The 17,537-nt window shown below is 37.8% G+C and overlaps 1 protein-coding gene and 1 pseudogene across 1 annotated transcript; one reads left to right on the forward strand and one right to left on the reverse strand.

Annotated features, from left to right (window-relative positions):
• Positions 1–6,612: 6,612 nt before the first annotated feature.
• Positions 6,613–9,489, reverse strand: LOC110489477. Its single transcript, XM_021562175.2, has 6 exons — positions 9,318–9,489; positions 8,569–8,919; positions 7,977–8,333; positions 7,690–7,806; positions 7,522–7,577; positions 6,613–7,379 (listed from the first exon to the last, which is right to left on the reverse strand). The coding sequence occupies exons 1-6, from the start codon at positions 9,358–9,360 to the stop codon at positions 7,248–7,250; spliced, it is 1,056 nt and encodes a 351-aa protein (XP_021417850.2). The 5' UTR covers positions 9,361–9,489; the 3' UTR covers positions 6,613–7,247.
• A 3,723-nt stretch (positions 9,490–13,212) lies between these two features.
• On the forward strand, positions 13,213–15,636 carry LOC110487756 (annotated as a pseudogene).
• The last annotated feature ends 1,901 nt before the right edge of the window (positions 15,637–17,537 follow it).

A 17,537-nucleotide genomic window follows, 5' to 3' on the forward strand; every position in this document is an offset into this window, starting at 1 on the left:
TACGTGACTCACCATTGTTTGGTATTGTCATGTTCTCTCTTTCCTGTCTGTTCCCTCCTGGTCTTGTTTTCTTCTTTCCTCTTAAAAGTTGCTTCCTGTGCGCATAGGTTGCTGAGGTCTGAGGATGAGGTTGGCTGGGGCAGGGTATGTTGTTCCGGGGTCCTTGTTGGATCCCCGGTTTTATAAGGGGGAGTCTGCCCTATTCTCTCTTTGTTCTTGTTTCCTTATTAGGATACCGGTGGGCGGAGTTGGGAGGGTCGTCAGCTACATGGGAAACACCTGGGCCCAGGTGTGTCCCAGGATAAATAGACCTCTTCCAGATTCATTGGGAAGACTCTCTCCATGCAGACACCTTCATAGATTTTGTTGTGGTATTTTTGTGGCCTTTTGACTGTTTGCTTTGGCACCTTTGAACACCCCGCATTATCACATTTATGCATGCAAAACACTCACTTACACTACTGATTACTGATTACACATGCCATTGTTAACCTCTCTGTGCACGGAACCCGCTAGCGGGCTGAAATTCCACAACATACGGTGATCGCTACATAAATAGTCATATTAAACATTCATGAAAATACACGTGTCTCACATGTATCGAAAGCCTAGAATCTTGCTAATCCAACTGCGTCGTCAGATTTAAAAAATGATTTACTGCGAAAGAATACGATGTTATTATCTGAGCATAGAGCCCCATATTTTTTTTTATTTTTTAACCAGCACAGGCGTAACATAATCACAAACTGCATTTAAATAAATTGTTTACCTTAGACGATCTTTGTCTGTTTGCAATTCCAATGCTCATTGTTACACAATGAATGATCTTTTGTTTGATAAAATCCGTTTTTTAGCCTAACAGAAAACATTTTGTGAACCGCTTGTGTTGTGAATTCCGTCTCATTCCATTTTCGACGATACATTCCAGGTAAATAACCCACACAGAATGTGACTTTTCCAGTCATGTTTGGTTTCACTGCAATCAACTGGTTTGTTTGTAACACAATCAAACCTGATGGGCCATTTCGTGGGACGTATTGACTGAAAGAAACCGATTTGAAGACAACAAGTCATGACATCATTGTGCACCAATGATTTGCCTGCTGTTTCGTTGATTGACTGTCTTTTAACCCAATGACCACTGATCGTCTTGAAATCTAGCTGGGTAGATAGCCAATGAGCTGAGCTAAATGGCAATATGCCATGTTTATGTGTTGCAAGACCAACCCATGTAATAAGCTCCGGTGTAAAGTGAGTCATTCGCTATTGAAGTTTCATACCGGAAGGAGAAGCACATATTACGCACTGCATTGTTTGGTAAACGCGCAGATTCAGCTGTTTATATATCAATCATTATGGCGACTAAGTCAGGGAAAGCTAAATCTAAGTCTAGATATACAGATGTAGACACAATTTTAGAATAAATTGATTTGGGAATGTGAGACAGAGATTGTTGTAGGATGCTTCATTTAGCGATTGCGGAGGAATATTTTTTGAACGGGAGAGGACATCGTTTTGGACTGGTAAATCTCTTTGAGGGCATGGCAGATTTACGCCCCCTTTGGAGAAATTGGGTACCCCTAGTAAACTGAAAAAAAAATTGTCAAAAATTGCTAATATATGCATATAATAATTATTATTGGATAGAAAACACTCCAAAGCTTCTAAAACCGTTGGAATTATGTCTGTAAGTATAGCAGAACTCACAGGGCATGCATTCTTCCAAACTAGTTTTGTGGTCATGAAAGTTGGAGCAACTTTGACGTCATCGCCCCTACCCTTCCCAACCACTTATGGATCTTGGGGACACTTTCCATCTCTTCCACTAGATGTCCTCTTTCTGTAGAGCGTTTAATCGTTCAAATCGCGCGAGAATTGGCCCTATGGGAGTGATTTGAGTAAGTGCCGCGAGAAAAAAACCTGTGCGTTAGTGCGCGAATTGGTCACAGCCATTCCTTTGTTCCAGCACTCCTGGGAAGAGCAAACGATGCCCGGTTGAATTGAAATTTGTTTTGTGTGTTAAAAACATCATAAAGCTTGCTTCTGCACTTAGTTTGACCTGTTTAGTCGACATATAATATGTCATTTTGAAGTTTTGATGTGCAACGTTTCCGGACCAGAGGACATTTTGGGTGCATTTCAGCTGATGTTATTAGCTGTAGCTAATACAAAGATGCAAGACTTGAAACCAAACGATGTATTGGGTAAGTATGAACCCTTCCAGAACATTCTGAACGAAGACCATCGAAGGTAAGGGAATATTTATGCTTAAATCTGTGTTTCTGTTGACTCCAACATTACGGAGAAATGTAGCTTATATCTGAGCGCCGTCTCAGCAAATTGAATAGTGTGCGATTTCTGTAACGTTAAAAATAAATGTACCAAAGCGGTTGCATAAAGAAGCAGTGTATCTTTCTAACTATATGTAGAACATGTATATTTAGCCAAAGTTTATGATGTCTATTTACGTTATCTTGCCGAGCTACCTAGATTTCCTGCGGGCATTTTTGAGTAATTTCTGAACATGAGCACATTGTAAATGGACATTTATGGATATATATGGCATATTATTGAAAAAAAAAATGTACTGTGTAACATGTCCTATTACTGTCATCTGATGAAGATTTTCAAAAGGTTAGTGAGCGATTTATTTTTTAATCCTGCTTTTATAATTTTATATTTTCTGGGACAAAATGGCTGCCGCTTGTCTTGGTTTCGGTGGTGGTCTAATATAAATATGTGGTGTGTTTTCGCCGTAAAACATTTAAAAAATCTGACATGCTGGGTAGATGAACAAGGTGTTTATCTTTCATTTGAGCTATTGGACTTGTTAATGTGTGGAGGTTAAATATTTCTAAGAATATTTTTTGCGTTCCATGGGCCAAGGTTTGAGCTGAACGGGGGGGGGGAGGTGTTCCTCTAGAGGAACTCCTCGCATCAACAGGATTTATCATGCTAATGCCCTTCTTTGAAATTAATAATATAAAATATTATTTGTGATTTTTTTCTAATTTTAGAAGCAATATATAAACATGTAATGTCATGCAATGTGAGATGCGTGTGTCTGCCGCCCCACCCCAACCCACATGAAATAGCCTATTTGAGGCTGTTGAGGAGAGGGCAGGACCACATCAATGGCCAAAGTGAAATGGAGACAGTAGATACAGCTGGTCTTTTGTAATATAATAAAGACAGTAGATCTAGCTGGTCTGTCATAATATAATAGAGACAGTAGATCTAGCTGAAATTTCACAATATAAAAGAGACAGTAGTTCTAGCAGGTAATAATACTATAATAATATATTCAACCTAATATATTCAACCTTCAACCTTCAACTCTCTATATTTATCTGTTTATTCTACCTGTTGATACAGGGCTCATATGTGAAACTATTCTAACTGAACATTTTCTTTCACAGTGACACTGACTCCGAATGGGAGTCTCATCCGGTGTCCTGTGTGAATTTAAGTATGCTCTCTCTAATTCTCTCTTTCTCTCTCTCGGAGGACCTGAGCCCTATGACCATGCGTCAGGACTACCTGGCATGATGACTCCTTGCTGTCCCCAGTCCACCTGGCCTTGCCGCTGTTCCAGTTTAAACTGTTCTGCCTGCGGCTATGGAACCCTAAACGGTTCATTTTTACTCTTATGGTGCTGTTCTGTTGCACCCTCTACAACCACTGTCATCTCCACCCGGCACAGCCAGAAGAGGACTGGCCACCCCTTATAGCCTGGTTCTTCTCTAGGTTTCTTCCTAGGTTTTTGCCATTCTAGGGAGTTTTTCCTAGCCACCGTGCTTCTACACCTGCATTGCTTGCTGTTTGGGATTTTAGGCTGGGGCTATATAAATAGATTTGATTTGATAGAGGACTAAGGGTCTTCCAAATATTGAAAGTGTGTAAATAGTTGCCCATGTTATTTTGTAAATGTATATATATATTTTTTTTCATATATTTTTTAATCAATAATGATTTTTTTCTCCATGTTTTTTTTTCATTTATTTTTCTCAATTTTTTTTTTTTTTTTGGGGGGGGGGGGGGGTGTTAGAATACCATTTTGTTATTTTGAATATAGTTATTTGTTTCAAAATGTATACCTTCACCAATTTGGCCACTTGGGTACATTTGGGCTACTTGTGTGGGACACCTGAGTGACTTCATGATAAATGTCATGTAGCACACTCATTTTGGAAGTTATCATTCTGAAACATGGCACAAGTACTGTTGCCCTCTTATATTCTTTACTGAAATTGTCCCCATCATCCTATCTGAATGTTTGTTTTATCTTGTTCATCTTAAAGATGATGACACAAAAATAAAAATAAAAAACATATGTTTTTTTTCATTGTTTTATCTATACCAGATCTATTGTGTTATAATCTCCTACATTCAATTCACATGTAAACAAACTTCTTTCAAATGGTACCAAGAATATGCATATCCTTGGTTCTGTGCCTGAGCTACAGGCTGTTAGATTTGGGAATGTCTTCAGGCGGAAATTGCACAAAGTAGGGGGGAGCTGTAAGAAGTAAATTGCATTTAGGTTACCTTAGTTAATGAATATATTTTGTTATTCCTCATCTCCACGTTGTCTCCCTTTTGTTACGGGCTTCGAGCCGGTTCGTGACACCAGACTATCTGTATTGATCCTGTTTGCACTAAGTCTTTTGACTCACATATGCTGCTGCTACTGTTAATTATCTAGCTTGTTGCCTAGTCACTTTACCCTACCTAAACGTACATATCTACCTCAGTTACCTCGTACCCCCTCACAATGACTCTGTACTGGTACCCTGTGTATATACAGTAGCCAAGTTAATCGTACTAGTTGTGTATTTATTCCTCGTGTTATCTTTCTATTTACAGTGCCTTGCGAAAGTATTCGGCCCCCTTGAACTTTGCGACCTTTTGCCACATTTCAGGCTTCAAACATAAAGATATAAAACTGTATTTTTTTGTGAAGAATCAACAACAAGTGGGACACAATCATGAAGTGGAACGACATTTATTGGATATTTCGAAATTTTTTAACAAATCAAAAACTGAAAAATTGGGCGTGCAAAATTATTCAGCCCCTTTGCTTTCAGTGCAGCAAACTCACTCCAGAAGTTCAGTGAGGATCTCTGAATGATCCAATGTTGACCTAAATGACTAATGATGATAAATACAATCCACCTGTGTGTAATCAAGTCTCCGTATAAATGCACCTGCACTGTGATAGTCTCAGAGGTCCGTTAAAAGCGCAGAGAGCATCATGAAGAACAAGGAACACACCAGGCAGGTCCGAGATACTGTTGTGAAGAAGTTTAAAGCCGGATTTGGATACAAAAAGATTTCCCAAGCTTTAAACATCCCAAGGAGCACTGAGCAAGCGATAATATTGAAATGGAAGGAGTATCAGACCACTGCAAATCTACCAAGACCTGGCTGTCCCTCTAAACTTTAAGCTCATACAAGGAGAAGACTGATCAGAGATGCAGCCAAGAGGCCCATGATCACTCTGGATGAACTGCAGAGATCTACAGCTGAGGTGGGAGACTCTGTCCATAGGACAACAGTCGTATATTGCACAAATCTGGCCTTATGGAAGAGTGGCAAGAAGAAAGCCATTTCTTAAAGATATCCATAAAAAGTGTTGTTTAAAGTTTGCCACAAGCCACCTGGGAGACACACCAAACATGTGGAAGAAGGTGCTCTGGTCAGATGAAACCAAAATTGAACTTTTTGGCAACAATGCAAAACGTTATGTTTGGCGTAAAAGCAACACAGCTGAACACACCATCCCCACTGTCAAACATGGTGGTGGCAGCATCATGGTTTGGGCCTGCTTTTCTTCAGCAGGGACAGGGAAGATGGTTAAAATTGATGGGAAGATGGATGGAGCCAAATACAGGACCATTCTGGAAGAAAACCTGATGGAGTCTGCAAAAGACCTGAGACTGGGACGGAGATTTGTCTTCCAACAAGACAATGATCCAAAACATAAAGCAAAATCTACAATGGAATGGTTCAAAAATAAACATATCCAGGTGTTAGAATGGCCAAGTCAAAGTCCAGACCTGAATCCAATCGAGAATCTGTGGAAAGAACTGAAAACTGCTGTTCACAAATGCTCTCCATCCAACCTCACTGAGCTCGAGCTGTTTTGCAAGGAGGAATGGGAAAAAATGTCAGTCTCTCGATGTGCAAAACTGATAGAGACATACCCCAAGCGACTTACAGCTGTAATCACAGCAAAAGGTGGCGCTACAAAGTTTTAACTTAAGGGGGCTGAATAATTTTGCACGCCCAATTTTTCAGTTTTTGATTTGTTAAAAAAGTTTGAAATATCCAATAAATGTCGTTCCACTTCATGATTGTGTCCCACTTGTTGTTGATTCTTCACAAAAAAATACAGTTTTATATCTTTATGTTTGAAGCCTGAAATGTGGCAAAAGGTCGCAAAGTTCAAGGGGGCCGAATACTTTCGCAAGGCACTGTAAGTAAACATTTCACTGTTAGTCTACACCTGTTGTTTACAAAGCATGTGAAAAATACAATTTGATCATGTAACAGTGTGATCAAATTAAGATCCTACATCTTTATGCTTGCCAGACAACCAGGGCAGTGCAGTAAAGCTCAGTTTTTCAGTATGAACAGGGTATAAGTGAAACTGCAGTGTGGGTATCTTGTAGGAATTGTAAGAGGGAGTGTTGTCAAGTTCTTGAATGAGGACGGTACCATGTGGACATACAGTATGTACATGGTTGGAAAGGGTGCCCAGATCACCAATGGGAAGCAGTATGGTGGTTTGTCATGATTTCATTATGACATTGTTAATATAACTTTGAGAGACTGCACTGGGTTCACATGGAAACAATATTTTCTGGTGAAATGTGTTTTAATGTGCAATGTTACATTTTGTAATGTAATAAAGCAAAATATACTGTACATCAACAGATTCATAAATTCAAATTTGAACTCAAGAAATGCTGTGGTAAATATCACAAGGTTAATTTAACATTACAACAACAATTGGGATCAATTCATGAATTAAGTGAAAACATGAACAATAACGTACAGGAAAGAGACTGTCTTGATTCTGCTACTCACATTAGTCTAGAAAATGGATTTGATTCTTGGTTGCAGAGATGAGAAAAACCCCGAAGCTCTATGATACAAAAAGAGTGTTGCTTTTTGTCTTGACAAAGTATATAATAGCAATTAAAAAATAGATTTTTGACAAATGTATTCCTCTGCACTGTCGTTCAGTCCCAGTCTGAACACCTGACATCAGAGTACACACTCTCCTGTGGTGTCTCTCTCTTCTTTCTTCCTCTTTTAGTTTTCCTCTCAGAGAAATGCAATGCAGCATAATTCAGGGTATCTGCATCTTGATCCTGTGAATAGTCGTATTTTCATCAAACTATTATACAATATTAAACCCTAACAGGATATGTAGTTTTAAAATAATACGGTGAGAAAAGTAATGCCATGTTACATTTCTGGACAATATTGTTTAGACAACTTTGCTGTGTTTACCTTGCTGCTTGATTCTCTAGTTGAGTTGTCAGGTCTGATATGCTGAGAAGCACCCACTGTTTCCATTAATAAAAACAAAGCATCAACATTACTAGACTTTCAAAGGGAAATTTGCAAAACCGTTTCAGATAATCCTTAAATAACAATTTGCAAAGTTAAATAGTTGACCTTTACAATGTTCACAAACTGATCTAGTATGTCTGGTGCAGATGAGGATAAGGATCCCAATCACACAGACGGCCGAGGTCACTCCCAGAGCAATGATTACAGGATCTGTTGCTTTTTCTAGAAATGTAAAACAAAATCATAGTTCTGACATTCATACTTATGTGAAATACAGTTATATAGATGCTTTTTTAAGTGTAAAACCACAAGAACTGATACTATTCAACCTTTAATCATGGCTTCAGTTAAGAATGTTTTAGATTTGAGATATATACATATATACTACCTACTAATATTCAGGATTGTTCCATTGCCAAACAGGATCTCCCCACATGTGGCCACAGCGCAGTAGTAAGTCCCAGCATCAGAGAGACTGAGGTTGTTCTTGGAGAGGCTGTAGACACAGCTCTGTGTAGGAGAGGGAGTCTCAGGGCTCTTCTTACACTCATCACTCTTGTTCGCAGAGGTGTAAATTACTCCTGGATGGGATTCTCCTGATCTGGCTCTGAACCAGTACACACTGCGTTCTCCTGTACAGGTCTCAGAGAGTACTGTACACAGCAGAGTCACAGAGTGTCCTGGATGGACTGGGTCAGACACTGGCCTCTGCACCACGGTATGGTAGTGTGACCTCTGGTGATTCTTACCTAAACGGGATACATGTTTTGATTCTCTAATGTATCACATGCTTCACAAAGATTCGAAGAGTTCAGTTTTGTCAGCTAATTGTATACATTAATGAGGGTTTTTCTTTTGTAATAACACATATGTGTATGCTACTACTGGCATTAAAAAAAATCAACATCACAGTGGGTACGATGCGAGCTGTGTGAATAACATGTAAATGTACTAATGTTAATAGTTTTAAGATACTATGATTACCTTTTAATAGTAAAAGAGTCCCATTGATAAAGTTGACTTCATAGGCTGTTCTCACTGCACAATAGTAAACGGCTTCATCTGTTGGGTCCGTGTTTGTAATAGCAAGTCGATACATCCCATCAGCATCAGCCTTCTCCACATTGACACGTGAATGGTTAAAGTCCTTGTGCCATACAGGCTTATCATATTTTGTCATTGTTACAATAGTTTGAGGCTTTTGCCCCACCATTTGTTTGTACCAGAACATATTGAGATCTTCCTTTGAAAAAACACAGTATAGTGTCACTGGGTCCCCAGGATGAACCTCCCGAACTTGAGTTTGATACTGAACATCATTGCATTGTGTCACATCTGTAAAAACACATTTCATAACCGTGCCAATTAAAATACAACTATTGCCTACGTTATAAAGTGATAATGCAATGCATTTACAAGAAACACTTAACTTAAATGGGAAAATATTTTCCGTAAATATTTTTTTCTGTAACACCTTCAATTGTGTTTGAGGTGAAACATGTCCACCGTTTTTATCCATATGCACCATGTTTCCTTTAACATTTCAGATTAGTTTAATGAACTACATATTAGAAATACATGATAAGCGACTGCTTTCCCAGAGACAGATCAGGCCATCTCCATTTAGAATGCTTTTCACAATCTCCATTAAGAATAGTTTTAGTCCAGAACTAGGGTCTAGGAATTTAGCCATTCATTATTGAAAAATAGGTTAAGGTTGGAATTTCACTTACACATCAAACTGAGAAGTACCACAATCACTCCAATTTTGATCATCTTGGTGAGTAGCTCTTACACGTCTGGTGCAGTTGTCCTCTGCCCATGAAATGCAAAAATGGCAAGTCTATACTCACAGACCTATCTGATAGGCTGGAGAAAACTAAATCATGCTACACTTCCTGTTAGATTTTCCCACCAACAACCTGGTTGGTTATCTAAGGGACAGATATACTTTTATTGGGGGGAGGGGCTGGTCCAACTCAAAGTGTCAGAAAAGAAGCACCCCCCTCCCCAAAGTTAAAAATATTTTCAAATGTTGTACTGTTCTACTGTAAAATAGACTGAACACTCTCCTCCCTTACAGAATTTACTCAAAATAATGTTTACACCCACAAATAACAATAACTGTGTTTATAAACGTGGATATTGACTTTGCCACTTTAGCTTGCTTTTGTGGCACAGTCGATGCCACGCAGGGCTATGGGCCCGAAGGTTGAGGGTTCACCGACCACTGCAGATGTGCTCACTCTCCCTGCCTGTTTCATTACACTACGATCAGAGCCAGCTGCAAACAATGATCAGCTAGAGGGAATCAGATTTTCTACATTTTGATGCTGTATTTATAATTATATAAAATATATGCAATGGATGTTCCACCGACAAGTTTATGTGCCAATGCACCACACAACCAATAAAGAAAACTTACTGACTTCGGACACTTCATTATCATGGTTTTCAGTTTCAACACCACAATAACTAGACTGTGGCAACCTCGACAAACAGAAAATACATCCCTCCCTACCTTGTAGACTCACCAAGTATTGAAGGCTTTTTTTTGTGTATTGCACAATAAAGTCGGGGACCTATTTCCATTGTGGTCCCTATTTTGTACGTAAATACATATACAATTACATAGAAACAGACACATTACAGAGATAGAGACAAAAAATGCTCAACCTCCAGATGAGGGGGGAGTTCAGGTACAATTCTTACACGTTTGTTTGGCTGGAAGCATAATCCTTAGATGTTTGTGGCTGCTGGTGAACCATGATGTGCAGGCATAATCAAAGTGACACTGGACTAGCCCACTTGCAAGAGTGTTTGACAATCTTCATAAAAACAATATGCCATATGATTTTTTAAATTGACATCCATATATAGATCCAACCTGGCGCAGCTAGCGTCATCAATAAATGAGGGATGTTGGCCATATGAGCCACATTTACGTGTCCTTAAAAACAGCCTATAACAAATGACAAAACACTATTCCTTGTGCCCACCTCATTGTTCAGTTGTCAGAGATTTGAGCACTAAATGTATCAGGGCATTGCGTACAAAGTCTTAGGTGTCCACCATGATATTCATATTTTATATATATACAGTTCAATTCGGAAGTTTACATACACTTAGGTTGGAGTCATTAAAACTTGTTTTTCAACCACACCATACATTTCTTGTTAACAAATGATAGTTTTGGCAAGTGGATTAGGACATCTACTTTGTGCATGACACAAGTAATTTTCCAAACAATTGTTTACCGACAGATAATTTCACGTATAATTCACTGTATCACAATTCCAGTGGGTCAGAAGATAACATACACTTAGTTGACTGTGTGTATGTGGCAGCTGGTTACATGAACACTGGAACAGCTGGTTAGGGGAAATGTCTCGAGTCACACAAAAGGGAATATAACATTGTGGATAAAGTTTGTAATTACACAATCTCATGTGGTAAACATCTTAAGACCTGCATCCCTATACTGAGAGCTTTGACGTTTCTAAAATGACATATTTGGGTGTTTTTGGAGCCTTTGTTTGGGTTTTTCCAGGGCCTCTGTACCACACAATAATGAGGAAGTGATTTGCTATTTGAGGTAAGTTTCTAAAAATTTGAAATGACAAAAAGGTGTCTGGACCCTTCTATAACATGCCATTTACATCAAAAATAGACATTTTGTTGTAAAAAATAATTATCAAACCAAATCTAATGTTATAGGTCACATACACATATTTAACAGATGTTGTTGTGGGTGTAGCGCAGTGCTTGTACATGCTTGTATCCTTTAAGACGTTGGGTTTCTGAGCGGTCCACTGGTTACTGCCTGTTTAGCCTGACACTTGAGAGCTTTCAGGTAATCAACCCAGTCTACCTTAAATGATCCCAGACCACTTCGATATAGGACTTCACAGTGTTGTAGTCAAAACACCTACAAGGGAAACAAGTGCATTTTCAGTCAGATGTTTTCATGACAAAAACAATTCAATGAAACAGGTTAAAAAAACAAGTTAAAAGGCTGGAAATATACAGCAAATGTACTGTGCAGACAGACAGAAAAAACAAGAAATTCATTGATATAGTTAGTTAGACAAATGTATTTAAGTTTCAAACCACAACGATACAATTATACAAAATACAGATATTTTTAAAACCACATTGAGACCACATTTGAGACACTAAAAACAATCACGGTCAAAAATGGTACAGGCATCACCAAAATACATTACATAATCTATACAAATGTATCCATACAACAAAAAGTAATGTGGATAGGACAATTAGGCACTTAAAAATAAACTATATATGAGACACCATAGTATACAGTAACATGTAAGCTACGGTGGGGACCTTATGACAACAGGCTTGTCAGGTTTACCGAAGAAATGGGTCACGGGTTGGACAATTTTACAGGAAGTATTGAACACTATGTTCCAGCCAATGAGGTATGTTTTCAAGTTTGAATATTTGATATTTGGTTGTCATTTAAGCACCGACAAAACAAACACCACCTCCCCAAATTATACCATGATGGTCAGATTAGGAGTTGCTGTGATTATTCTCAGTGCAGTGTGTAAGTACAATTTCATCACTGGTAGAATATTAAAACATGTTTTGTTGTGGTGCCGTGCAATTCAATACAATTCAAGCTTCTTGAAGGGTAGGATAAATTGACATTTAGAACGTTCAACCAACCCACATACCATCTAAAAAGAAATTAAAACTTGAGTCAGTGCTAAGAAACAAAGAAAGCTAAATAAATGTATTTAATCTGGAATGATTTTCACAGACTACTGTTTTCTCTTGTTTAACATTTGTCCTTGTCTGTGTGATAACTACAGTATGCTTGTGTTTCTGTTTCCATTTGATTTAGATGTAGACCATGTTAACCTGCTAAGTCCTGTGATCACTGTTCAACTTTGTGATCCTGTAACACTGCTATGTGTTTTCCCAGAAGAGGAATTCAACGATGAGCAAATGCACTGGTACAAGCAAACTGTGGGAGGTATTCCACAACTTGTCTCATCAATGAATAAATATTTAACAGAGCCTGTGTTTCACTTTGGATTTAATAATTCACACTTTAATGTAAAATTGGATCAGATTATGTTTTGCCTTAGTATCATGAAGTCGATCCCAGAAGATGAAGCCATGTACTATTGTGCAATTGGAAGAGAGATGACAGTGGAATTTTGAGACTGCACATTTCTGTCTTTGAAAGGTAAAATCATTTTAATCTATATTTATAAGTTATGTTAATTGGACAATAATTTGTTCAGTAATTAAACAAAATATTTGCTAAGTACATTTGTAATTTCTCAGCCTACAGAAAGATTGCAGTAAAATATGTTTCTCTTATACTATTTGAAAGTCTGATAATTGCTCATTATGTTCTGATTAATTTAGGAAATGGTTAGAAGTCTGACTACAAGACAGTGGACCAGCAGCCAGAGTCTGACCCAGTCCATCCAGGAGACTCTTATCTCAATGTTTATCACAACAGTTTTGTTTTTTAAGTTATCCATAGTTATAGATGCTGAGGGTGCTGCATACATATGATTCTAGAGAGCCAAACTGCAATAATTGTGTATTCACGTGACACTGACATTTCTTTCATAAAAACAACCCCAATTAGGTGTCAGTCAGAAAAGGTCACACTACCAGACTGTAGAGCAACAGCCAGTGTCTGACCCAGTCCAACCAGAAGACTCTGTGACTCTACAGTGTACAGTACTCTCTGAGACCTGTACAGGAGAACACAGTGTGTACTGGTTCAGAGCCGGATCAAGAGAATCTCATCCAGGAGTCATTTACACCCATGGGAACAGGAGTGATGAGTGTGAGAAGAGCCCCGAGGCCCTCTCCTACACAGAGCCGTGTCTACAGCCTCTCCATGAACAACCTCAGTTTCTCTGATGCTGGGACTTACTACTGTGCTGTGGCCACATGTGGGGAGATCCTGTTTGGCGACGGAACAAACCCAAATATTGGTAGGTAATGAATATTATGAGTTGTAATGTAGAAAAAAAGTAATATTTAAGTGGTGCATATAGCATAGGGGTTGAAGTACATTTTGCTATGACAATATTCTCATTATTGACCAGAAATTAATGTTAAACTACAGTATATACAAAAAAAATGCTAAAAACAAAATACAAGCTATTGATAGTTAAACTTAACTTCAAACACAAGCTATTTAATCAAATATATCCTTCAATATGTGGCTTCATTCAACCAATGTACATAATATGATAATAATAATCATATATTTAGCTTGTAATCAAACAAATATTCAACACAACAAATTAAAATTGAGATGATGGGGATGGAGATTGAATGTCTATAGTTAGCTGGGGAGGATGGAATGGGAGTTGAGTCAGTTTGGGTTGGAAAGGCAGTATAGTTTGAGCAGAGGGGGCATCAATGGTACAGAAAGAGAGAGACATAGACAGTCTGACAAACAGGCCAGTGGCTCTTCATCAGAGCACCACACCTGCTTCTCCTGCATTCAGTTGCTCCATAGAAGCCGCTGCTTTCTGTCGGTACTGGTTCGCCATTACCAAAAACGTAGCAACCACCTGGGTGTTGCCATGTCTTCTGGAAATGCGTTCACACATCAACAGTCCCTGTCCCTGAATCTCCTCTGCCATTTCCAGACACTCTTTTCTGTCCTTGTTATCTTCCCTAGCAGATGAAACAAAATAAGCTGATGCTGCTGTATCATTCCAACCAGCTAGCCAGCTATAAAGCCGAACAGACTTTTCATCTCCGTCCAGTAACCTTGTAAGTCAAGACCACAAAAAATAAGTGAAACCCTAGAACATTCAAAACCAAAACATTAATAAAAAAATAAGCAAAAACAAAACACTTTAAAATAATAATAATAATGAAAATATGTACAATATTTACAGAGCTCTCTACCTAGGCGACCTTATTTCGCCATAGTCAATATGGAAGAGCCAATCTTGAGGGTGGTATCTATTTCTCTTATTGTTTTATTTTAATTAGGGGTGGTATTTCTCTTATAGTATTTTATTTTAATACAAGGGTGGTATATCGCTCTTACAATTGTATTTTTATTTAAGGGTGCTATATACAGTATCTCTATACTATTTATTATATTTTAATATAAGGGAGGTATATATATATATATGCAGTATACAGTGGGGCAAAAAAGTATTTAGTCAGCCATCTTACTGTTACATTTTTCCTTCCCTTTAGAAAGATCGCTGGATTATGTCGTCATTGGACTGGGAGTGACATCTGTTTTCTGTGTGGTTGTAATCATTATCCTCGTCTTCACCAGAAAAACAAAAACCAATTTGTGAATATTATAAAGTTGAGCTCTTTGGTATTACAAACTGTAGTTGATCACCTAATACATTTTATGATTAATACACAATATTTGCCGTCAACTATAAAACCTTTGTCTTTTACCTTTCTTGACTTTTGTCATGTTGATGCTTGTTTTTATTCATGTTAGCAGTGAGTGTTGCTCAGCATATTGGACATGACAACTCAACCACCGAATGTGAGCAGGTAAATAAATACAACTGTTATAATATTGGCCTGTTGGTAGACATTTTTAGTTTGGCTGTTTGTGGAAGATTTTTAATATGATTCTAGAAACTCCTGTTGCCCGACTATTACTATTATTATGACTACATTTATTTATAAAAAAACATGAAGGTTCACAGGATCAAGATGGAGTTACGCTGAATTATGCTGCATTGAATTTCTCTGAGAGGAAAACTAAAAGAGGAAGAAAGAAGAGAGAGACTCCTCAGGAGAGTGTGTACTCTGATGTCAGGTGTTCAGACTGGGACTGAATGTTGTTTATGAGCAGAGGAATGGATGTAGTTTGGTCAATAAACTCTTATTAGTATAGATGTATATAATGTATTCAGACAGTCATGACATTTTAGCCTCGCTGGTACTATAATGTATCATAGAATAAACTTGTTATTCTAGGAGTGTTCTCTGTCAGAGCACCACTGTTATGGAATGGCTTGTCCTGTGAGGTAGAGGGCCAGAAACCATTGAGGTCTTTAAATCATGCAGTAAAATCTATCTTTAATCTAAAATCTGGTCTTTAATCTTAATCTGTGATTGTTTTGTTATTTTAGACTTCTTTAGTGATTCTATATTCTTCTCTTGTATCATATCTATTGTGTCTTAGCCTTTTGTATAGACATACTGTTTAACTGTGAGCCAACTAAGTTGCCGTGTGCTTATTGTTCACCGTGAGATTAGAAGGTTGAGGGTTTGATCCCTGGTCAAGTCACTCCAATTACTCTAAAAATGGGACTGGGTGCCTCTCTGCTTGGCACTCAGTATAAAGGAGATGGATTGGGTTAAGTGTCCTGTCCAGGAGGTATACTTGTACATCAAGCTGCATTCCATTATTAAATATTGAACCTATGAGCCGTTCTGGATCAGACAAGGATTACTTAACTATTTTATCGACAGTAAAGTTTGTTGCAATTTAAAAGTATTACACATTTTTCAAAGTAATTTTTCTCTATTTGCAATAATGCATAATTGTATAATAGTTATATTTTTATTGTTTTAATAATTCTTCCTAAATGTATGATTGTTGTGGTATTTACTGTAACCCATGAAACAAACAATAAGATAGCATACCTTCTTAAACATTGTATTTAATGTAGGTTAATTACGTTCTACAGTATTTCTTGAGTTCCAACAGCATGTTTATAGCTATAATGCACCAGCATGTACCAGCAGGGCTGTGTCGGATCATCAAACCACTTTACATTTAAACATTGTCTGATTCATCACATTATTTAAAATGGAGCTTTTAATAAAATTACAAAGTTGATTTACACAATTGTCATCAAAGTTCAACTCTTTGAAATGGACTACTAATTAAACATACTGCACATGCATTCACACTTAATTTCAGAAATGATCAAAGAAACAAGAAAGCACAAGCAGGATTGGTTAGTAACTCTGGGATGTACACCCCTTTAAACTATAGAAAACAAACTGTAATCTATGTCTGTAAAAAAATATTGCTTGTTTCTGTCAGCTTGCAACTTAAAATGGTTGACCGATTGGATGCTCCCCTTGTTCTTTCGTTTCTTTCTCCTGGTTCCAGTTGTCTTGGTCGTAAAGTTCACTGCAGTGTATTGTAGCCAGTCACCACTGAATCCCTGAGAAGAAACATGGAGAGAAAAACAACAATTCCTGAGATGAGTGAATCACTTCCACAAGGCTTTGTTACAGAATAGTAGAGTGGCAGAGCAGGCATCTCAAATTGCTGGCCTCAGTAAAAAATATAGCATTGATGTTATTCATTAAGTAAGATACTAGTCACATACTTAAAAAAAATGTATTAAGCACATCCACCACCACCTCCCCTCGGAGGAGGACATACTTTTTGAAAGCTAGGATTTGTACCTGTTGACCCAACTGGTCAGCACTGAGAATGGCATCACAGATTTGTAGAGATGTGTCATCTGTTTCCACAGCATAAGTCATTGAAATTATGACAAAATCATTAGAAAAAACAACAGCAAGAACAGTGTGATTTTTCCAGTAACAACTGGATTAGTAAAAGTGCACATGATGGAGAAAAACACCAAGAATGGTGCCTGCATAACAGTATCTTGCCAGCATAACAGCATGTTGGGAGTGTGTGAGCAAGTTGACACTGTGACACAATGTCAGAGATATATAAAGATAAATAGGAAATTAGAGCACTTGACTTGTAACCAGCTCACACTCTTTGAATAGCTGCTCTGAGCTTATTGTCTCTAGACTGGTTGCTGAGGACACTAATAAATCACACTAACATTGATTAGACTACAGGAAAATATTCAAACAAGTAAGTATTTTTTCCAACCAAATTGTGTACATAGGAACTACATTATAAAAATAAAATAAAAAAAAGTCAAACTTTGAATAGCCTCTCAACATGATGATTTGGATAAATA

This window comes from Oncorhynchus mykiss, chromosome 14 (assembly GCF_013265735.2).
Source record: "Oncorhynchus mykiss isolate Arlee chromosome 14, USDA_OmykA_1.1, whole genome shotgun sequence".
NCBI classification, from domain to species: domain Eukaryota; kingdom Metazoa; phylum Chordata; class Actinopteri; order Salmoniformes; family Salmonidae; genus Oncorhynchus; species Oncorhynchus mykiss.